This window comes from Phodopus roborovskii, unplaced genomic scaffold (assembly GCF_943737965.1).
Source record: "Phodopus roborovskii unplaced genomic scaffold, PHOROB, whole genome shotgun sequence".
Classification (NCBI taxonomy): Eukaryota; Metazoa; Chordata; class Mammalia; order Rodentia; family Cricetidae; genus Phodopus; species Phodopus roborovskii.
In genome coordinates, this window is record NW_026125444.1 from 20,161,841 (window position 1) to 20,186,553 (window position 24,713).

At 36.5% G+C, this 24,713-nt stretch overlaps 1 protein-coding gene across 1 annotated transcript in view; it reads left to right on the forward strand.

Annotated features, from left to right (window-relative positions):
* Nucleotides 1-287: 287 nt before the first annotated feature.
* The window catches only part of Agbl3 (AGBL carboxypeptidase 3), a 65,021-nt gene continuing 40,595 nt past the window's right edge, over nt 288-24,713 (forward strand). Inside the window, exons 1-6 of the mRNA XM_051175862.1 lie at nt 288-860; nt 1,508-1,568; nt 4,526-4,711; nt 16,452-16,559; nt 21,156-21,294; nt 22,119-22,898. Coding sequence (XP_051031819.1) covers nt 798-860; nt 1,508-1,568; nt 4,526-4,711; nt 16,452-16,559; nt 21,156-21,294; nt 22,119-22,898 — 1,337 coding nt within the window. The 5' untranslated portion in view covers nt 288-797. The remainder of the gene's footprint in view (nt 861-1,507; nt 1,569-4,525; nt 4,712-16,451; nt 16,560-21,155; nt 21,295-22,118; nt 22,899-24,713) is intronic.

A 24,713-nucleotide genomic window follows, 5' to 3' on the forward strand; every position in this document is an offset into this window, starting at 1 on the left:
TGGAGGAAGGGGAAATTTTTTTTTTTTTTACTATTCTACATTTTATTGCCTTTATAAATAATGCCTTTTCTTGCTGCCTGATTTTTAATGCCCGAGGGTAATCCTGAATTTACTATCTGTGCAGTGTTTAATTATAAGTATAAAGTGTACATAGTTTGGCTTTGTGCCATGGAAGTTTTTCAACTAAATTATTTACATGTTTGGTCTTCAACAGACTTTTTCACTTTTATTTTTGTTCATAAAACATACTAACAGGTTATAAATTTAGTTGTCCCCCTCCATCTCCCAGATTCATCTCCCCATTCCCTGTACACTCATATTTGTGTCTTCATTTTAATTTTTTATTTAATTAAAATACATTTATTCCCCCCTCCCAACACTCAGATTCACATCCTCTTATTATTAGCATTTTTATGTTTGTGTGTGCAAATAAATGTATAAATGGAACCTGCAGCAGCCTGTGGAATATTTCTTGTATGTGTATATTTATAAGACTGACCATTTGGTATTGGGTAACCATTTAGAGGGCCTGTCTTTATTTTATTAGTGAACAGTTTTTTCAAATCTTTGAAATTGTAATTAATTTCCTGTATCCTTATTAATTTAGTTTTTAGAGATCTGCCACATCAATTAAATACAATTGGATGTGTTTTGGAGGATTCATCTAATATAGAACATACTTACCTAGGCTTAAAAGACTTACCTAGGCTTAAAAGAAAAGCTGTCCAATAATTTCCTGAGGACTTCTGCAACCTGCCTTCATAATAAACGAAAGTTCAAAGCAGACACTGGGAGAGATGTCAGAAGATTCAGAGGAGGAAGACTACTCAGACAGAAGTATCAGTGATGATGATGAATCAGTATGTCTTTTAGTTTACATAATTTGAGATAAAATTATTATAAAGCCTATTTCCCCAATTAAAACATTGTAGAATTAAGGTGACATCAAAATAAAATGATGAGGTCATTGTCATGGAAGTTAGAAAATAACTTGACTTAAAAAGTTATGTAATATAAATAAATAAATAAAAGTTATGTAATATAGCCTATCTAGAAAGAAATAAAAATAATTATCCTTTCTTGAAAAGCGTTATCAATTTGAAATTGAAAAGGGGAATGGGAAGGGTTGGAGGGAGGAAGCAGGTAAAATGATCTAATTCTATTTCAATTAAAAACATTTTCTTTAAAATAGAAAAAAAGGAGGGGGAGGAGGACTATGGTATTTGAAATTATTGTGTCTGCTCCTACAACCTGCTCTAGGAGAGTTCCTTTTAAAAGTATAAATTATATGTTTAAAGCCCCAAAATTTCTCCAAAATGATATGTAGTTCTCGAAGTCTGGAGCGTTCTGTGTTTTTTGTGTTCTCATTCTCCAGTTGTTTCCCCAAGTGTTCCATTATTAAACTTTACTCCATCTAAGACATTCCCATGTACTTAAAAAGATGTTAAACAAAACTCTGGATTTTAATATTACTGGTTCTTAAATTTTAAAATTCTTTTGTTTTCAGGATGAGGACACATTCATGAAATTTGTAAGTGATGATATTCATCGGTGTACACTACTAACAGGTTTGAATTCATCTATATGTCTTCTCCTTTATCATGAAACTTTGAGTGGGTAAAAAAGGAGGATAAGGAAACTGAAAAAAAATTCAGATTTAGTGAAGCAATGATTATTCTGGTAGGTAGGGAGGAAGAAACTTTGGAGTTTAAACTTTTCAGGACAATTTTAAGTAAACGTGGCTTATATGAGAAAGTTGTGAATGAGATTAAATGAAAGCAGTGGTTACTTTGTGAAGGACTGTATGGAGTTAACTTTTCATTTTATTAGAATAAACCAGATAAAACAAACATAATGGATTGGATATATGTATGTATGTATGTATGTATAGTTAGTTGTATAAGTAGCTTTTTAAATAAGGTTATTCATTTGCAATTATATGTATAGGCATCTTGGTGTATACTAATTTTTTTAAATGTATACATTTTCAGTTGTACTGTCAAATTCTAAAATATTTTCAATAAATATTTAAATTTCTAACACAGTCTAATATAGATGTTAAAGCCTTTTTACTTGTCTTTTAGCCCATCCTAAAACAAAGCTTCACTTTCATGGTATTACTCTCCTTAAGTTGGTAGTGTCATTGCTAGAGTTTCTGTTGCTGTGACAATACCATGACCAAAAACAGCTTGGGAAGGAAAGGGTGTATTTCATCTTAGTACTCTCAGGTCACACTCCATCACTAAGGGAAGTAAGTCAGGGAGGAACTGAGCTAGAGGCAATAACCAGAGCAGAAGCCATGGAGACCTGCTGCTTACTGGCTCACTGAGCTTGCTTCTACCATCCAGGACCACTTGCTCAGTTATGGCGATCCCACCAGTAAGCTGGGCTCTCTCACACCGATCACTAATCAAGAAAATGCCTACTTACCAGTGTTGTCTTCCCAAATATGTCTAGGTTTATGTTGACAAAAGCCAACCAGCATAGTATGCATCTTTCTAGATTTTTCTCTTTATAAGTGTATATGTGTTATGTACATACATATATAGTATATGTGTATATATAGTATAGATATGTGTTTGTTTATATACCTATTTTATTTTTTTAGCTTTGCCGTCTAATGGAAGATAGGATGTGATTCCTTGTTTTAACTGGTATATTATTAGAGAAATTGAAAATTATTTTACAGGCTTATTATTTATTTATATTCGTTTTTATGAATTGCCCACTCATGGTAATTCTTTGATTTTTGCTTGTGTTGCTTCCATCATTTAGAATTATTTTGGTGTGGCTGCTTTATCAGTATTCATATATGGTTCTTTAGTTTTATATTATTCAAATTGCAAACACCTTCCCTACCCTAAGGCCATGAGTATACTCATCAAAAAAATCTTAAGTACTTGTCTGTGGTAATCTGAATTTTGATATTTAGTTTCTCACATGAGTAAGTTTTATTTTCTAATTCCTAAATAGATGCAATGTCATTTTGTAATCTGTGGCATTATTTATTGAAATTTGTTGATTTTTATCACTGATTTGAAATGTTGCCTGTACCATACATTAGACATATTAGTGTTATCATGTACTAAATCCCATTTTTCCATCCCTGGAATCATGAGTCACTGATAATGTTGTAAATTACAGCTTTAAATGTGATATTTTGGTATGTGTTAAGACAGTTGAGTCAAACGTTAGGAACAATCTGAATATCCAAAAATAGGAAAATTATTGAATAAACCTCATCACATTATGTTCAAGCTATATATTGTACTATGCACTCTAAGAAAGGCTTTTATAAGTGAAGATATAATTAGTAAAGAGCCACAAATGAATTCTGATAGCCATATCAAAAAAAAATTCTAAAGGACCAGTGTAGATACTTAACATGATACATATTTTACAAAGTTGAAGTCATATGCTTAACGTGATCTGATTTGGATAAAGCCTATTGAAATGTAACTGACACATTTAAGAGATGATTTGAGCAACAACAGTCCACAAATTGGATGCATAAAACCGGAAAGGGTTTGGAAATACCACCTAAGCCTCACATGAAGGGAAGACTTAAAGAATGAGTGCATAAGCAAGGCAAAGAAAAGATTTTAGAATGGAACTGAGAATTACTTAGATCCTAGTGGAAAGTCCCTAGAGATTAGTTCATAAGTTTTGTAGTCATATAAAAGAAGGGAAATAAACACAGAAGGCATTTCACATCAGACTGATGGCATGCAATTACACACTGACAGAAAAATGGCCACTGCCCTGTCTGCTGAGGGTCGGCCCATGATAACCGTATGAACCACACTCCTGAGATCGGATCACACAGTGAAAAGCTTGTGACTAAGAGAATACTAGCAATCTTTAGGAATACAGTTCCAGTAAATGATGAAGTTATAGTTAGTGCCTATATTTAACTCATGGACAATTAGTATGGTGAAGAAGTCAAATATAGGGCTTCCAGAAATAGATCATTCAGTAAAGTACTTGCCTCACAAACATGTGAACATAAATTCTAAACAATGATGTATGGCATGGTGGTTTGCTCTTGTAATCATGTCAATGGAGGGAATCTATGAGACGGGCTCACTGGAGAGCCTGTACAGCCTAATAGGTGGGCTCTGGGCCAGTGAGAGACTCTGTCTCAATGGAGGTGGACAGTGTTCTTGAGGATGACACTGAAACAAAGGTTGTCCTCTGGGCTCACAGGCTCTTGCACACATACATTTAAAAGTCAAACCTACATGATCTGCTAGGGAAGCTGAGAGAAAAAGACATTTTTAAAGTATTGATAAGAAGTCATAATAAAATACTACTACATAGATTGACAAACTTTTTAGCTACTCTGAAGATCAACTCTGTCACAAAATTTCACTTAGATATTTAAAATTTTATAAGTTATTAAATAGTTAAAATGATATCTATAAATATGCATAAATTAAGTAGATTAAAAGGAAAAGAAGCAAAGCACACAGGAATTGGGGATTTTCGTGTGGTCACTTGTGATTATATTTTAATCTTTTTTCAGCTGACTCTATTGGTGACCCATTCTTCCCTCGAACTACACAAATTTTATTGGAGTATCATCTAGGGAGATGGGTGCCACGCCTTCGTGAACCACGGGATTTATATGGTGTCTCTTCTTCTGGACCACTGAGCCCAACACGGTGGCCATACCACTGTGAGGTCATTGATGAAAAAGTCCAGCATATTGGTATGTTTTTAGAAGTTTGGGGAATTCAGACATTAGCAGACTTACTTTATCAATCTTGATGTCAATGAGGAGACTAATGATGTGACAACTGCATTCCAGAAGTATAACATAAGTCATGTGATTAAATAAAAATTTCCTACTAGATATACAGGTTGAAAAGTGGAATTAATTTTAAAATATAGCCTATTCAAAGTATATCAAACATATTTCACTTTATTTTTGTACAAAGTCATCCAAGTCTGGTATGTATTTTATACTTACGGATATCTCAGTTCAGACTATTCACATTTCACTGTGCTTAGAGCATTTAAAATGTCCGTTAGAACAGGACATGGTGGTACATACCTGTCTTTCCAGCACACAGGAGGCTGAAGCAGAGGATTGCAAGTTCAAGGCCACCCTGGGCTGTCTATTACCAGGTCCTGTTTCAAGTAAACAAAAATGCCAAGTTTACACCATCTCTGAACAATTCCAAAAGATGTGACTGTGGTCAGACATGCTGGGCCTATGCCAGTGTCATACAGTGTCATAGAACTCACAAAGTGCAGTCCCCTGGCTTTCTGTCGTCCTGACCCCGTCTTTCCTTCTTTGTGTCTTTGCTGATGCTTGTCCCCTCTCACTGCACTTCTGTTCCTCTTTGACTGTCTAACCCTTCAACCCCTTGTCTTTGCCTTCTTGTTTCTTCAGTAGATGTAGATGGACTGTAGAAGACTTGTTTACAATGAGTTTTTGTTTGTTTTTTATGTGTGCATTCCCAAATTCACTCTCTGCTATCCTAGAAAGAGCTCCTAGACTTAATGTCCATCATTAAAGACAGTGGGATAAAGATAGTCGAAATCCTCATTGCTCTGCACTTTCCCACAGCTGATTTCTTGTTGTTGAATGCAGAATCCACATATGCTTATTATCATATAGAACTCTAATAAAAGAACTGTGAGTGGATAAAATGAAAAGATCTTTGTACTTGCTACAGTGCCTACTGAAGTTAAATGCCTCGCAGAAGGATTTCTTGTTGGAGGGTGTTTATTTGTTTTGTTTTTTGTTTTTATTTTTTCAATACAGATTTTCTTTGTGTAGTCCTGGCCATCTTGGAACTCGCTCTATAAACCAGGATGGCCTCAAACTCAGAACTTGGTGATCTGCCTCTAGGTGGAGTTTTCCTGTGTCCCAGCAGCAGCTCCCAAATAACCACTCTAACTACTGATTATAAATGCTCAGCTGATAGCTTAGGCTTGTCTCCAGCGAGCTCTTACACCTTAAATTAACCCACTTCTATTAATCTATGTGCTGCCCCAGGGCTCATTTACTTCATGTATAAAATTCCCATGTTGTTCTTCTGCACCTGGCTTGAGACTCTTCATGCTCCCCCATTGTTCTTCCCAGTGTTCTCTCTGTCCCCCCGAATCCTGCCTAGCTATTGGCCAATCTGCTTTTTATTAACGATGAGAGCAACACATTTTCACAGTGCACAGAGGATTACTCCACAGCATCTGCCTGCTTCTATCTCCCCAGTGCTGGGATTAAACATTACATTGCCATCCAGCAAGCAGTTCAGGTAGCTGTGGTAGCATACACCTTTAATCCCAGCACTTGGCAGGCAGAGGCTGTGGAGTAATCCTCTGCACTGTGAAAAGCAGTTTTTAAAAACTACATTTTCCTCTTATATTATCTGATTTTAGATAGACAGGTATTATAGCAAGACAGGCAGTCAACAGATAGCTGACATAGAGAAGCAAAAAGAATAGTGGTTTTGCTTATAGAGAAGAAAGCCAGATTTCCCCCCAATTTCTAAATTATAGGTCTAGAAATACATTAAGAATTCATGGTTACTTGTTACGAGCATGTTTTCCCACCAGCCTGGACCCACAGGCACGCCAACCCCAAATAACACACAGAGATTCTGTATTATATATAAAGCTGTTGGCCTGTTACTAGTGTTTCTTATTGGCTAGCACTGTCTTAAATATTAACCCATTTCTATCGATCTAAGTATTTCCACGTGGTCTTGGCTTACCGGAGAGATGGTCCAGAGTTCTGCTCTCTTGGTCCTACACTCCTACCTCCTCCTTGAATCCTCCTTGTCTCCTAGTCCCGCCTATCTTGCTTTCCTATTGGCCAACAGTGCTTTATTCATTAACATATTTACAGAATGACATCTCCCATCATATCCTCTTTTCTGTCTAAAATAAAAAGATGGGTTTTAACTTTAACATAGTAAAATATATAGCAAAACAGTTACCAAATAAGAACTACAGATAACACTATTTAGTCCATTAACATTTAGCAAGATTTAAAGAAAATATTTTATCTATCCTATCTTTGTGAGTCTAAAGTCATATATGTAACTTCTCTTTAATCCTAAGGAAAACTATGACCATAACTATCTGTCTTCAACTCCATCAAAGACCACAGAAGGATAATATATAAACTCTAGAAGTGACAGAGACAACTCTCCTGGTCAGTCACCCAAAGTTCTTCTGTAATGTTCCATCTTTAGGCTATAGGCCATAGTGTGTCTGGCAGACTCCTCAGCAAAGCAGGGAACTTTAAACTGTCCACCTGTATTGGCTGTTTGTCAGTCACTTTTTTCTGTGTCCTGTAGAATGTCTGGCAGACTCTTCCATGAAGCAGGAACCCTGCAGCAATGTCCATCTTGAATCAGCAGTCACTTTCCTATGGGTCCTCTATGTCCAGTTTATACAGCATAAAATCAGACAGTGTAGACATGAGCAGCATCTCGTCCAAATGGCTAGTCTTGCCATGTTGGAAGTAACCTTCACAGTGAGTTTCTTCAATGTCCATCTTCCTTTCTAATGCAAGTGGTGTTGCCAGGAGCAGTTGTGCCTCACTGTCAAGAAAAACCCTAAACCGTTTTAAATGCCATATTCTGTAGGTCTTTTAAAGGTTTGAAGAATGCCTATTTACCTCAAATGAATCCCTATATATCTTGAAAACCTAACTTCATCTAACTATAAGTTTTGATTATTACAGGTAACTATCTGTAATCTTTAGTTAATTATACATTACATTTTTAAATGTGCTATATAAACACAATACCTAAACAAGAGGAGAAATACACATATCACAAAATTGACCTTAAATTGTATCAATAAATGAAAGTCCTTCCAAAACAAAGTAATCATTTCTATAGCATAATCCACTTTTTGCCTTTAAAAAGAGAATTGGTTGTGGTCATTAACCATTTATAACCAACCCCATTTAAATGAAAACAAACATTTATAAACAATATTTGGAAATTTGGACATCGTTCTTTATAAACTGCTTCCTGCTGGTAGGGACCGCAGTCTTGGGGATCCTTAGAAGACACAGAAATCTTGGCTGTAGTGGGCTGCAAGGCTGCATTATCCCAGCTGTTTTGAATGTTGGATCATCTGTTTTAGGGGGTTTTGATTGACCAAACCATGTTAGTCTGGAAGCTTTTCATTTTCTGTGGAAACAAAAATAGAAATCCTTTTCCCCAGTAACTTGTCCTTAGACTTAAATTTTGGAGTCAAAGCACTTTTAAAATGTATAAATTGGATTAATTTAGCAGCATTGATAATCAAGTGTATTGTAGCAATTATTTCTTCCTTAGCAATTGAGCAACTCAAAGACAACACCATAGCATACAGTATCCAGACTCTCTGTGTGCTTTCCATCTTCACGTGGCTTTTTTATTACTCTATTTCTTTTACTTTTATTTTTTCACTTTTTGAGACAGGGTTTCTCTGTGTAACTTTGGCTGCCCTGGAATTCACTCTGTACACCAGGTTTGCTATGAAATCACAAAGATCCGCTTGCCTCTGCCTCCCGAGTGCTGGAATTAAAGGCATGTGTCACCAATGCCCCAGCTACTCTCTATTTTTTTCTTTTTTCTTTTTTTTTAAACCAGCTGCTCATACACACCATTGAATTGTTAGCAGAGCTTCTTAAAAGCCATGTGGACTTTTGCTATTATGCTGAGTCAGGAAACCTCCGTGTATTTGGGGGGTGGGGGATGTTTTTGTTTTTAAGAAAAGAATATGAAATTGAGTATATAGGGAGTGGGGGAATTGGAGAAAGGGAAGGAATATGGATATTGTATGAAATTCTCAGTGAATAAAGACATAATCTAAAAAACTTAAACCATGGCTGCAAAATACAAAGACAATATACAGAAATCACTTGTGTTTCTATACTGTGAATAATGAACACCAGGAAAAAATGAACTTAATTACACTTAAAGTAGCATCAGAGAATAAGAGAGCCTCAATTGAGGAATTACCTAGATAGTTGACATCTCTGTAGGAATTGTTTGACTACTGGTTGATGTGGGAAGATCCAACCCACTATGGGTGGCACCATTCTCTGGGCAGGTGATTCTGGGCTGTGTAAGTATAACGCTAGCTGAGCGTGAGCAACCTAGAAAATAAGTAGCATCTATGTGTTCGTTCCTCTGTGCTCTCAGTGTGGAAGTGGTAGACTAGAATCTGGAACATAAGCTAAGTAACCCTTTTCTTCAACTACGTTGCTTTAAGTCAGGGTGTGTTATCACTGCAGCAGAAAGCAAACTAGAACAAAACTCAATTCTCTTTAGAATACCATCTAATTGCTTTGTAAAACTTGACATATTGATCCAAAAAGTCATATGGAAACTTGAGAAACACTGAGTAGCAAAAAGTAAAACTTGAAAAATCAAATTGACATATCTCCTTTCAAATTTTACTATAAATTAACAGTTATTTAGACAGTTTGGAACTATTTTATCATGGGAATATATAACAAAGAAATGGATAAAATTTAAAGTACAGAATTGCTGAACGTAAGTGATGGCACATACCTTTAATCCCGGCTCTCAGGAGATGGAGGCAGGTGGATCTCTGCTCTACAGAGCAAGTCCCAAGACAGCAAGGCCTACACAGAGAAACCCTTTCCTCAAAAAAAAAAAAAAAAAGTACAGAGTAAATTCACATATCAGTGGTCACAAAACTTCAGTAAGATATTAATCTTTTCAACAATGGTGCTAAGATAGTTAGATAAACATGCAGAAGAATAAAATTTGACTCTTACCATCTAACACCAAATATAAAAAAGCAGCAAAATATAAATATAAGAGCCAAAATTATAAAGCTATATAAGGAAGCATAAAGGGAAAATTCCAATAGTTTGAATTTGAAATGGATTTGAGATATAACTCCAAAACAATAAGGACAAAAATGAATTGGATTTCATCCAAGTTTAGAGCATTATACTTTCAAGGAAACTATTAAGGTAGCTTTCTAAATGGTTTCCCCTTTATTCCAAACACTATTCTATTTCCCTAACTTGGGAGATCCTCTCCTCTCAGTCCCTTACTAGCTACCTAACCTCTGTGGTTATTTAGATTATGGCACACATATCAAAAGCTTGAAAGGTAACATCCACATGTAAGAGGAAATACATACATACATACGTATTTCCTCTGGGCTACATTCGGGATGATGTTTTAAATATACATATATAAAAGGAATCTGAATTGAGTCACCAAATAATAGAGAGACAATGCTCCGACTAGACACTTAAGCCACCAAGTAAAATTTGCAGTTCCAGGAATGGGTTATATCTTGTTGAGTTGTTGACCAAAGGGGTCCCCAGACATCACAGGCTATTGATTGCTTTCCAAAACCTGATGGTAAGGCCTTGTTGCTGAAGAAACACTTGTCATTAAACATGGAGAAGTTGAGCTAGTGCCTAACTGGAAATTTCATCCCTACTAACTAGCACTTGTAGTACTGGAAGGTACTCTTCATGTACTGGAGGAAAAAGGTAATTATTTTCAGTACCACCCAGCCACAAACCCTGCAACCTACAACAGAAACCTGCATGCAAGCTTTACTGGTGCAGTCATGACACAAATATTCATAGGAATGAGCAACCACTTTTTAAATTGAATTTTAGGCCTACTCTATGAAATGGAAACTATACCTGAAATTGCTGGTGTGGCCTAAAACCTGCAACTTCATAGGTCATGGGCCTATAGGAAAACCTGTATTATAGTTCTGCTATAGGAACATACAAATGTTCCTATAATAAATAACTCCTAAAGACATACTGCTGTCATTAGTGCCTAACTTTAAAAATCCACGCAGAGAATCCAGTAAGACATTTCGTCATAGATGTTAAACAGACTGCCAATAAACACTTGAAAAGATGTTTGACATCTTAGCCATCAAGGAAATGCAAATTGATGCTAGGCTGAGATACCACTTTACAGGAACTAGGATGACTAGGACCAAAATGTCAGATCACAGCAAGTGTTGATGAGGATGTAGAGATACTGGAAGCCTGATACACTGGAGAGGATGTAAAGCTGTGCAATCACTTTGGAAACATTTTGGCATGAACGTCAGAGAGGTATCCCCAGAAGAAATGAAATGTGTCCAAACAAAAACTCACAAATGTCAATAGCAGTGTTATTCATAATAGCCAAAATATGACTACAATCCAGAGATAAATCAAGAGATAAATGGGTAAACATACCATATAGCTATATAAAGAAATATCAACTATCCATAAAAAGGAATGAAGTATTAAAAACACGCTACAAAATGTATGACCCTTACAAACATTATGCTGAGAAGGCACACAAAGGATAAATTTCACATGATTGCATTTGCATGAAATGAGAATATGAAAATATAGAGAGACAAAAATAACAGGTGGGGCAGACAAGATGACTCAGTGTATAAAGTCATTTGTTGCCACAACCAATAACTTGAGTTCAATCACCAGAACCCATGTTGTGGGAAGTAATAACTTACTCCCACAAACTGTCCACCTACCTCAGGCACTCTATAGGATGTTTGTACCGACATGTACACAAAATAAGTAAACAATATAACAAAAATAATAAGTAGCTTACATGGTGCCCTCAGAAATTGTGCATTGTATTCTGTTCCCTTTCCCCAGATGTAATGGGCATTCTGTTCTAGATTATTTGTTGTGTTCTAAAGGGAAATGGATAGATGGTTCTTAGTGGAGTTTTGTCAGAAGTTAATGGAGGGAAAGTCCAGCATGCGCTAATGCTTTGTGTCCTATGTCCTCCCTCCTTGAAAGGGGGCTTTACACATTCATGTGATGGGAGATGTCATTCTGTATATGTTTCTCATACTGGTTAATAATAAAGCACTGTTGGCCAATAGGAAAGGAAGATAGGAGGGACTAGGAGACAAGGAGGAAATAGGAAGTAGTAAGGAGGAGTCAAGATGGAGAGTCTGAAGAAAGCAGTATGCCGCCGGCTCCCCGGTAAGAGAAATACATAGATCAGCAGAAATGGGTTAATAATTAAGATAAAGCTAGCCGATAAGAAACTAGTAACTGGCCAACAGGATAATATCAAATACAGAGTCTCTGTGTGTTATTTGGGGCTGGCGGCACAGCGGCAGGACAAAACCAAGCGGCAGGCAGAAAAACCCGTACACGTTATATTCATGGTTTATTTTAAAAATACTGTGGCTGTGCCCTTTTAACAGTCTGTGGAGTCTACAGCATCTTAAACAGGTGCTTAAAGTCTACTTTCATCACTGAGATGCTCACCTGTCTTCCCAGATTTTGGAGTACCTAGGTAGCCTGCAACTTCGGTGCTGTAGTAGTGTCAATAAAACAACTTGTAATTCGTCAAGTTTAGGTTTCTTTTCATTGTAAGGATGAGGACAATATCCTGTCTTTATCCTACAGTCTCTTAGCTGAAATTGGAAGTATGACTGTACTGTTAAATGTCAGAGGTCCAGTGTGGTGGCACATACCTGTAATTACAGCACTGGGAGGTGGGATAGGAAGATCCTCAAGTTCAAGGTCAGCCTGAGATAGTGTTACAAGTTGGTTTTCCCACCAGTGTGGTCCCACAGCCGTGCCATCCCCAAATAACACACAGTGACACTGTATTAGATATAAAGTTGTTGCCCTGTTACTAGCATTTCTTATCGACTAGCTCTGTCTTAAATATTAACCCATTTCTATTCATCTAAGTATTTCCACGTGGTCTTATCTTACCCGACAGAGGGTCTGGAGTTCTCTCTCAGTCCTACATTTTGAATCTTCTCCTACCTCTCTCCCAATCCTCCTTGTCTACTAGTCCCACCTATCTTGCTTTCCTATTGGCCAACAGTGCTATATTCATTAACCAATAAGAGAAACATATTTACAGAATAACATCTCCCATCATCTCCTTTTTTCTGTCTAAAATAAAAGGGTTTTAACTTTAACATAGCAAAATATATAACAAAACAGTTATCAAATGAGAACCACAGTTAACAATGTTCAGTCCATTAACATTTAGCATGATTTAAAGAAAATATTTCATCATCTATCCTATCTTTGTGAGTCTAAAGTCCTATGTGTAACTTCTCTTTAATCCTAACTAAAGAAAACTATGACCATAACTATCTGTCTTCAACTCCATCAAAGACCACAGAAGAATAATATATAAACTCTAGAAATGTCAGAGACATCTTGCTACCTGGTCAGTCACCCGAAGTTCTTCTGTGATGTTTTATCTTCAGCTTATAGGCCAAAGGTTGTCTGGCAAACTTCTCAGCAAAGCAAGAAATTTCAAAATGTCCCACCTGTGTTGGCAGTTTGCCAGTCATTTTTCTCTTTGTCCTGCAGACTGTCTGGCAGACTCTTCCATGAAGCAGGAACCCTGTAGCAATGTCCATCTTGTATCAGCAGTCACTTTCCTGTGGGTCCTGAGTTTATACACCATAAAGTCAAACAGTCTAGACAAGAGCAGTATCTTGTCCAAATGCTAGTCTTGCCATATTGGAAGTAAAGTCCATAATGAGTTTCTTTGATGTCTATCTTTCTGATGCAGGTGGTGTTGTCAGGAGCAGTTATGTCTCATTGTCAAGAAAAACCCTAAACTGTTTTAAATGCCATATTCTGTAGGTCTTTAAAAAGTTTGAAGAATACCTATTCATCTCAAATACATCTCTGTATATCTTGAAAACCTAACTAACTTAAGTTTTGACTATCATAGGCAACTATCTATAATCTGCACTAAATTATACATTTTAAATGAGGTATAGAAAGACAATACCTAAACAAGAAGAGAAATATACATATCAAAAATGACCTTAAATTATATCAATAACTGAAAATCTATTCCAAGACAAAGTATTTATATCTATAATCCCCTTTTTACCTTTAAGGGGATCAGTTGTGATTATTAGCCATTTATAACCAAGCCCATTTAAATGAAAGCAAACATTTATAAGCAATATTTGGGAATTCGGGCATCATTCTTTTCAAACTGCTTCCCACTGGTAGGGGGCGCTGTCATGGAGATCCTAAGAAGATGCAGAAATCTTGGCTATAGTGGTCTATAAGGCAGACTTGTCCCAGCTGTTTTGAATGTTGGATCACTGCTTCAGAGGGTGTTGTTTGATCAAACCTTATTAGTCTAGAAGGAATCCATAGCTTTTTATTTTCTGTGGAAACAAAAATAGAAATCTTTTTCCCCAGTAACTTGTCCTTGGACTTAAATTTTGAAGTCAAAGCATTTAATATATATATATATATATATATATATATATATGAATATATGTATATATATATGAATATATATATATATACGAATATATATACATATATTCGTATATATATGATTAATTTAGCAGCATTGATAATCAAGTGTATTGTAGCAATTATTTCTTCCTTAGCAATTGAGCAACTCAAAGACAACACCATAGCATACAGTATCCAGACTCTGTGTGCTTTCCATCTTCACGTGGCTTTTTTATTACTCTATTTCTTTTACTTTTATCTTTTTATTTTTCGAGACAGGGTTTCTCTGTGTAACTTTGGCTGCCCTGGAATTCACTCTGTACACCAGTTTTACTTTGAAATCATAGAGATCCGCTTGCCTCTGCCTCCCGAGTGCTGGAATTAAAGGCATGTGCCACCAATGCCCCATCTATTTCTTTTTCTTTTCTTTTCTTTTTTTTTAACCATCTGCTCATACACACCATTGAATTGTTAGCAGAGCTTCTTAAAAGCCATGTGGTTTTTTTGCTGCTATGCTAAGTCAGGAAACCTCCCTTCAAGGAGCCATGTGAGTCTCTGCTTGTCTCTAGCAAAACAGAGCCCAATTGAGAAAAATGATGCCTTGCTTGTCTCTGTTCTTTTGTTTCTAAAACCCCTTTTTAAGCTTTTGTTAAGTTTTAAGTGAAAGTTCTTAAGTACCCACGTTACAGGCGCCATTTTGTTATGAGCAGTTTTCCCACCAGTCTGGTCCCACAATGGGGCCAGCCCCAAATAACACACAGAGATGCTGTATTATATATAAAGCTGTTAGCCCATTATTAGCATTTCTTATTGACTAGCTCTGTCTTAAATATTAACCCATTTCTATTCATCTAAGTATTTCCTCGTTTTGAATCTCCTCCTAACTCTCTGAATCCTTGTCTCCTAGTCCCATCTATCTTGCTTTCCTATTGACCAACAGTGCTTTATTCATTAACCAATAAGGGAAACATATGTACAGAAAGACATCTCCCATCAAGATACAGTAAGACTATTTCAAAAATTAAAATCTCAAGAAACATAATTAAATGCAATGTGCAGTTTTAAAGTGGACTCTTAACTACTGGCACAGCTGGGAAAATCTCTCTTGGGATTTGAGGGTTAGACAGTAGTAACAAAGCAAAATTCATCATCTTGATGGGTGTATTAATGACTATACAAGAGGATTTTTCCTTTGTCAGGAATACATAAATATCTGGAAAGGCTTTAGTACTGCGTTGTCCATGTATTTTAGGGGACAATTCTGGTACAGTTTCCACATATATCCAGTTGTTTCAAAATAAATTAGAGAACGATATACGTAGAAATAAACCTAACAAAAGACATAAAAGTCTTGTGTATAACTGGAAAGCATTAACAATAGCAATTTTTAAATATTTAAGTAAATAGAGGCTTTTTCCAGAGAGGACTGACAGGCTAGAAAGACTTACCTAATGCAGATGGAACCTCAGCATCATGAACCGGAGAGAATAAAGGAGGGAGCATGCTGAGCACCAGCAACCCTTCGCTGATCCCTGGCCCTCAGTAATGTGATGTGAACTGAGCTGCTCTACTGTGCCTCCCCAGCCACTACTCATGAGCCCACTGAAACCACCAAGAAAACTAAATTCTCCCTCCTTCAAGTTTCTGTCAGCTGTTTGATCTCAGGAACTAAAAAGGAATATAGAGGGAGGTAGTATAGTCATATTTTGGAAGGCTCATTTGTATAAAAGACATCAGTTATCCCAAGTTTATAGATTCAGTATAATCCCAACAAAAATTGTAATTGGAATTTTTTGAGGAAGTCTATGAATATTCACCCTTTCCAGAAAGAGAGGAAACTTAAGTCTGTTCACAAGTTGAAGGGATGACCAAGCAAAAGGCTGAAGACAAAGGAAGCAGAAAGTATGAAGTGGAGTGAGCAAGACATGTAGCGATCGGGTAAAATGGCATGGAGGACTGAGATGTAGAGACTGCTGAAGAGGTGATAAGCATAAAATACTGGTGCTGAACTTAACAGGGTGTTAGAACAAGGTGCATATCCAGTCATGAGTTTCGATATAGTGTGACAGTGTTATTACTTGATGAATCCTTTGTAAAAATCTAGCAACACACAAAACATTGAATTTGGGGCTAGGTATATATCAGTTAGTAATTTGAACGTTTATATACAAATTTATTTTGAAGTCATATTCAAATAACGCCCTCTCCTTTTTTCTAGAGTGGACTCCCTTTTTTCCTGAGCCAGTATATGTTCCAACAGGCCTCGAAATAGAACCTGTTTACCCAAATTCCAAGGAAGATACTGTGGTTTATCTAGCTGAAGATGGTGGGCATACATTCTAACACATTGCTGTAAAATATAATTTGTTCCCTGGATTGATGTCTTAGTTATACTTGTTATGTATAGAGGGAACCTCAAATTACTAAGAAGCCCCTGTTGTCTTAAAAATGTATGGCTACATATTATTTCAAATGGTTAGTGCAGATTATGTATTTGAAGACATATTTTTTTAAATATACTGTCCATTAAATGGAGAGTTCCATATAGAATGAATAATGTTTTGTTTTCAAATGTAAGACAAGTGATACTGTCTGCAGAATCATTATCCCCTCTTATCTGCAGTTGACCTTTGTAGACTCATTCAAATGACTGTTAATTTTTTATGTTACCATCTTTGAAAGAAAAGAAAATAGTCCACATGGCAAATGAGATTTAAAATTATATTCCAGGAAAGTGTTCTTAAGGTTGTCATTTTGAGAGCTCTACAAATACAAAAGTCTTGTCTGCCTGTATGATAGTGCATACTGACTATCCAGTACAAGTCTGGGCTAGTGTCCACTAATGTCAGGAACTTTGGGACTCTTATGAAATTTCATCATCAGAGTTTGAGGTCTTATTGTTTCTATATATTAAAATAGCTTCCAGGGAACATACAAGCAAGTAACCCACCCTTGTTTAACTACAAAAAACTTGCTCTCTTTTTATAGTCATCTATTTTGAATAATTTTTGATACATGGCTTAGAATATAAGTTACAGTTTATCTTCCCACTCAACTGTTTCTGAAATATTTCACCATGAGCTGTTGAAAAGACTGTCCTATTTTCCACAGAAATGTCTAGCTACCTTATGAAATGTCAGTTCACAGTATACATGCCAGTCTATTTCCAGACAATTTTTTTCTTTGCTGATGTATTGATGCCTATGCTAAGATCACACATTGATGGTGTAGCTTTATCCATAGCAGGATACTTTGATTTAAAAAAAAAAAAGCCATTTGAGCTTTCTTTTGATTAGTAATTAATAGTATATCTTCTTCCATCATTTAAAATTTTTGGTTTCTTTTTTTCTTTTTGTTATTGTTGTTTATGTGAGGCAGGGTGTCACTGTGTAACACTTGCTGTCCTGGCTCTCATTATGAAGACTAGGCTGGCCTCAAACTCCAGATTCACCTGCTTCTGCTTCCCAAGTGCTGGAATTAAAGGCGTGGACCATCATGCCTAGCCCCATCATTTTATTTTTAATATGTTTTCTTCATTTTTAAAAAAAAATGTAGATATATACAGCATATAGCTGCACTTTGCTGTTTGTATAGTTTGAAGATATGTTTTAAATTACCATAGTCAATAGAAGTTTTGATGCAATTAGATTCAATGCCTGCTATCTTGCTGTGTTGATTTATATATGTCTGTTTAGGTTTTCCAATATATATCTTTATAAAAGACTGTCATTGCAGTTGAGTGTTAGTGGCACATGCCCATATCTTAGCACTCAGGAGGCTGAGTGAGAGGATCACAAGTTCGAGGTCAGCCTGAGCTGCACAGAAAAAGCTTGTCTCAAAAGTAAATTAACTAGGGATAGAGAGATAACTCAGTGGTTAAAGCACTTTATGCTCTTGGAGAGGATCCCAGTGAAGTTTCCAGCACCCACGCTGGGTAGTGAACAGCCACCTGTCACTGCAGTTCCAAGGGATGTAACACCCTCTTCTGGTCTCTGTGGGCACTAGGAATGCAAACAGTGTACACACATACATACAGGCACTCAAATATACATCTAAAAATAAATCCTTAAAACTAACCATTTTAAAATAAATATAAAAATTACTTTCAGATAATCCTATGTCATTTCATATATAATACAAAAATCTTATAAAAGTGTATTCACAGTTTCCTTTTTGTTATAATTTCAAATGTATTTTTACTTTTTCACATGCTAAAAAGTTATTTCCCTCATTTATAATCTTTTAGATCATTTAAGAAAAGAAAAATGACTATTTTACTTTTAATTTCTAGCATGTGTGTGTGTGTGTGCATGCGTGCGTGCACATATATGTAAACATATGCATGTTTACATGTGTGTGGAAGTCAGAAGTAAACCTTGTGTGTCATTCCTCAGATGCTATCCACTTTGGATTTTGCCATATTGTGTCTCATTAACCTGGAATTCACTGACTAGGCTAGATTGGCTAGCTCAGCATGCCCCAGGGATCTGTCTTTTTCTGCCTCCCCAGTGCTTGGATTAGGGGCTCTGCCTCTGTACCTGACTTTAAAATGTGGATTCTGGAAGTTGAACTCAGGTCCTTCTGCTCAGCAGATGCTTTACTGACTGAGCTATCTAGCTCCCTGGCCTTCAAAAATGTTTTTATTTACTTATTTAGTGTGGAGATCCAGGTTTCTATCTAATAACACTTCTACCTGGAAAACTTTACTATTTCTTGTAATGGAAATTCTATCTCAGAAAAGAAAAATTGTCTACTTGACAGTTTTACCTTACAGCACTTGAAAAATGTTCCAAACTTGTAACTCCTGAGACTTTTAATCCTTGTTCCTACATAGATGTTAGTTGTTCCTGGGACTTTTAAAAACTTCGGTTTGTTGCCAGAGTCTAATGTTAGCATATCAAGTGTTGTTTCTTCACACTTTCCTTCTTCAGTATGATTATGTTAGCTTATTTAATACTGTCTAACAATTCTTGGATCCAGCATCCTTACTTTGTTCATTTTGTGTTACTTTTGTTTTAGAAACTCCTGCTTGAGTTTTGGCTGTTTCTGTTCACCATCCTCGTGTTTACTGAGTATTTCCCTTGCTCTATAAAGTCTCCTGGTGAGCACATCAGAGGTAGTTTTGATTTTTGTTACTGCTGTTCACTTGTCATATTATATTCGATGCTTTCTTACATTTCCATCTGACCTTGAGCATCCTTTTACACTTGGTTCTTTAGCTTGTCTTACTCCTTCTGAATTTTTTACCTGCTAGACCCAGCATCTTCATTATATTAAACTGGTTATGTAGTTTTCCCTCTTGACTGTCTCTGTGTATGTTCGTGCATAAGCACATGTGTAGAAATTCTCTGGTTAATAGCTGAGGAGCTTATCTAGGTGGAAATGCAAATAATGTTTATGTGTGAACCCTGAAAAGAAAAATCCAGAGTCTAACTCTTTAGTGAATGTTATGAGATTGGAGGGAAGTAGGGGTATTGATTCAGTTTGGGGATTAAGTTAGTTTTAGAGTTATCCTTGGTCTTCTTACCTTTACAGGACCACAGAATTCAGATCCTCTACATCACCGTTTTCGATGATACAGAGGAATCTTCTCAGTTCTGGGCCATTCTTAGATTTCTATTTTTTCCTTTCTGCTATACTGTAGGGAAATTTTCTCTAATCTCCATATTCTCCAATTCATACATCCTTGTTAGCTTTTACTCATGGCCTCTTACACTATTTGGGGAGACTGTTTAATCAGAACCTCAGTAATTCTTGTCCCTTTCTCAGACATGTCAGCAACAAAACATGGTTCCATCCTGTGAATCCCTCCTTTCCCCAAGTAGTAAAGGGTTTGGGATTTTGAAAAGTTTTCTTTTCCCAAATAATGTATATGAACACTAGCTCCCTAAAGATGACAGTGTTTGTTGTCCTTACTTCACAAGAATTTAAGAATTTGTTACAAGAGGAGGGAGAAATGATTTAGGTAGGGTTTTATGCATAATGTTTTCTCAGAAATGTGTATTTCGTGTGTGTGTGTGTGTGTGTGTGTGTGTGTGTGTGTGTGTGTGTGTGTCAGGTTATGTCCACGTGAAGAACCATTATAGGGACAAAATTCCCTTATACATATATATCCCTCATATCCTCTCAGAGAATCTGTTTTCTCTTTCCAGCCCACACTCAACTTTTTGATGACAGATATAATTTTAAAAATGGTCTGTTTTTAAATTATGTTTGTCTCTTGTGTGAATATGTACACAAGAATACAGATGTTAGTTAAGGCCACAAGCATTAGGTTCCCTGAAGCTGGCGTTACAGATAGTTGTGAACCACCTAATGTGTCTGAGCACTGGTAACCACTCGGGTTCTCTAAAGAGCAGTATACCCCCTTAACCACTTAACAATCTGGGCAGCCCTCACTAATTACATTTTAAAATGAATGTTTACAATTTTAAATGAAGTTTCTCACCAAGTAAGCCAGTACCCATGACCCATCTCTCCTTTAGAAGGGCCTTAGATTTTGAATTGGGTATTTGCCCTGCAACCGTAGATTACAGAATTTTCAGTCGTTTAGAAAAAAAAAGAGCTGTAAATTTGCTCACAATAGTATTTTTTTTTTTTCCTCCTGTTACAGGACTAAAACAATGCAGTTTGCAGAGTTTTGTGTCCTAAGCAGAATCCAGTGTTTGTCCTCTGATTCTCTGATTTTCTTTCTGGTGTTTGAAACATTTAAAGCTGTAAGCTTTTCCCTAAGTACAACTTTCACTCCAGCTCACAAATGTTGAAGCAGTGTCTGATTTGTCATCCTGCTCAAATATCGTTTGATATGCCTGTGATGCTTTCCTTTGCCGTGTGGGCTGTTTGGAGACATGTTGTGTGTGAGCTTTGCTGGGTATCACACTGTCACTGATTTGGTCCTTCTCTTGATCCCTTCTCTCATCAGCTTACAAAGAGCCCTGTTTTGTGTATTCCCGAGTTGGGGGTAACCGAACTCCCCTGAAACAGCCTGTGGATAACTGTGACAACACTTTGGTGTTTGAAGCGAGGTTTGAGAGTGGTAATCTACAGAAGGTAGTCAAAGTGTAGGTTTTAATTATTTTTATTAGAGGAAGTAGGCCATTATTAGCTACTTGTTTTTTGGATTAGGTACATTCAAGTTCTTAGTCTCCATTACTTAACTATAATTCCTGAAGTATAAATGCTAATTAGGGGTATTAAGGGTTTATGTTTATGTAACCCATTCTTAGGTCAGTATTTATAACTCTGTATATGGACATTTATATTTTTTAAAAAGCTGCTACTTGTTAAGGAAAAGTCACAATCAGAAAAATTAGTATGTAAGTAAATCTTACAGTAAAAAGTGTTTTTCCTTCATTAAGTATCTTCAGTGAATAAGTATGGCTACAAATAGTTACTAGATTTTTTTTTTTGCTGTAAATTCAAATTTTGAAACCTATGTAATTGTGTTACTTTACATGTACTTTCAGAACTTCCCGAGTGACAGTTATTTTATATTCCTAGAACTGGAATTATTAGAAAATAAAGTATGTACTTCAAGGGGAAAAAAAAAACAAACACCAGTTTTTGTTCTTCAGTTTCAATTACTCTTATTTATTCAATTATTCAATAATTGTATTGAAATAAACAAAATTCTACTGAATTTCTGCATTTACAAAGGAATATAAAGGCCATATATTTAAATATGATCAGTTTCTCATGAAATAAAACTTTCAAAACGTACTTTTTGTGGTTGTTTGCTATCAAGTTCTAAGTATAAATTGTTTCTCCCCCCAAAAAAACTGTCTATAACTATATAAAATAGATGAAAATAAGATTATTTTCCTAATGTAATTTAAACTGAAATGTTATTCTTATGTGCTTTTTTCCTTCCTTTTTTGTGTATTAGGGCAGATTATGAATACCAGTTGACTGTGCGCCCAGACCTCTTCACAAATAAGCATACTCAGTGGTACTATTTCCAGGTCACTAATACCCAAGCAGAAACAGTCTACAGATTCACTATTGTTAACTTCACCAAGCCTGCTAGTCTTTACAATCGGGGTATGAGGCCACTGTTCTATTCTGAAAAAGAAGCCAAGATTCATAACATCGGCTGGCAGAGAATAGGAGACCAAATCAAGTATTATAAAAACAATCTTGGGCAAGATGGGCGCCATTTTTTTTCTCTTACATGGACATTTCAGTTTCCACACAACAAGGACACTTGCTACTTTGCTCACTGCTATCCATACACTTACACCAACCTTCAAGAATACCTTTCTGGCATCAACAGTGACCCAGTAAGATCAAAGTTTTGTAAAATACGTGTCTTGTGCCACACACTTGCTAGGAATATGGTGTATGTCTTGACAATCACTACTCCCTTGAAGAACAGTGACTCAAGAAAGCGCAAGGCTGTGATTTTGACTGCAAGGGTCCATCCAGGAGAGACCAACAGCTCTTGGATCATGAAAGGCTTCCTAGATTATATTTTAGGAGACTCGAGTGATGCACGGTTGCTTCGGGACACTTTCGTCTTCAAGGTGGTACCCATGCTGAATCCAGATGGTGTGATTGTGGGAAATTACCGATGTTCCTTAGCTGGACGGGATTTAAACCGTAATTATACATCTCTCCTGAAGGAATCTTTCCCTTCTGTTTGGTATACAAGGAACATGATCCATAGGTAAAATAATCTTCAAATTGTCTCTCTACTTAATTAGTAAGTTTGGTGATAAGAACTTTGCTCATACAATTCCATTTATTTCTTTTACTTTATCTTAAGGTACTACATAAGCAATTTCCCTTTCTTTCCAACTCTGATAATACACCTTTCTGGCACTGTAAACAGCCTCTTTCCCTTTAATGATGGAACAAACTCCAGAACATTTCAATCGTTTTGTGAAACTGTGAAGTTTGCATATTACGATTTGATTTTTTAGTAAAGCTTATAATAACCTTGATGGTTATGCTGTATTTTTTTATCATTTACATATGAAAATCAACTACAGATCAAAGCCTCTGGCATTCTACCAATCACGCAGTGCTGGGTGTGTCCCTAGTCTTTTTTGTTTTGCTTTGTTTTGTTTTTTGAGACAGGGTTTTTCTGTGTAGTTTTGTAGACCAGAGAGAACTCACAGAGATCTGCCTATCTCTGAGTGCTGGGATTAAAGGCATGCACCACTGGCTGAGTCCTTAAGCTATTAGTTGGTGTAATTATTTAAATCATGAATAATAGTCTCATTTCTTCACAGAAGAATTTGAACACCTTTAAATTTTCTAAATCTAGAACAGTAAAATCAACTTAGTACTTGTGTTTTTTGAAGAGTGAATTATTTGATAGATTCAGGTAATAACAGTCATGAATAGAAAGTCTATTGGAAACAGAACACCCATTCCTTGGGCCTGGGGCTCAAAACTACTATATTAGAGTTAATGTTACATCAGTTGCTGTGCACCTTTGTGCAATTTAAAAACCAACGTAACTCTCAGTTTTGTTGTCTCTAGAATGGGACTAATACCTCAAATTAAGAGGATAAAATGGGAAAAGTATTACAAATATGCCCAAATGAGGATCAGAACATTGAACGCTCTAAATGTATTCATATGATTTCTCACATGCAAAAGAAAAGTGTTAATAAAATTATATAGGTATGAAAACTCACTGTAAATATTTAGGGTGACTCAATTGTTATAATAACAACTTCCATTATAGAGATTACTGTCTTTTTCCCCATTTTTTTAATTTTAAATTTTTTATCATTTTACATACCATCTACAGTTCCCCCTCCCTCCTCTCCTCCCGCTCTCACCCCCACCCCCTCCCACCCCTCATCCACTCCTCAGAAAGGGTAAGGGTAAGTTGACTCCCAAGGGGAATCAACTAAGCCTGACTGATGGGAGATGTCATTCTATAAATATGTTTCTCTTATTGGTTAATGAATAAAGCACTATTGGCCAACAGGAAAGTAAGATAGGTGGGACTAGGAGACTAGGAGGGTTGGAGGAAGTAGGAAGGAGGAGTCAGCAGGTAGAGACTTGAGAGAACAGAGGTCCTGGCCCTCTCTCTGGTAAGATGAGACCATGTGGAGTGGAAATACTTAGATTAATAGAAATGGGTAAATACTTAAGACAGAGCCAGCTGATAAGAAAATAGTAACTGGCCTACAGCTTTATATCTAATACAGAGCCTCAGTGTGTTATTTGGGGCTGGCACAGCTGTGGGTCCAGGCAGGCAGAAAAAACCTTACTCATAACACCTGACATATCAAGTTGAGGCAGGACCAAGTCCCTCTCCATTACATCAAGGCAGATCAAGGTATCCCACCATAGGGAATGAGCTCCAAAAGCCAGATTGTGCGCCAGGGATCCCACAAACAGACCAACCTCCGCACACTGTCACCCACATTCGTAGGACCTAGCTCCCCAGCTATAAGTCCAGAAGCTATGAGATCCCATTAGCTTGGGTCAGCTGTCCCTGGGTTTCCCCATCATGATCCTG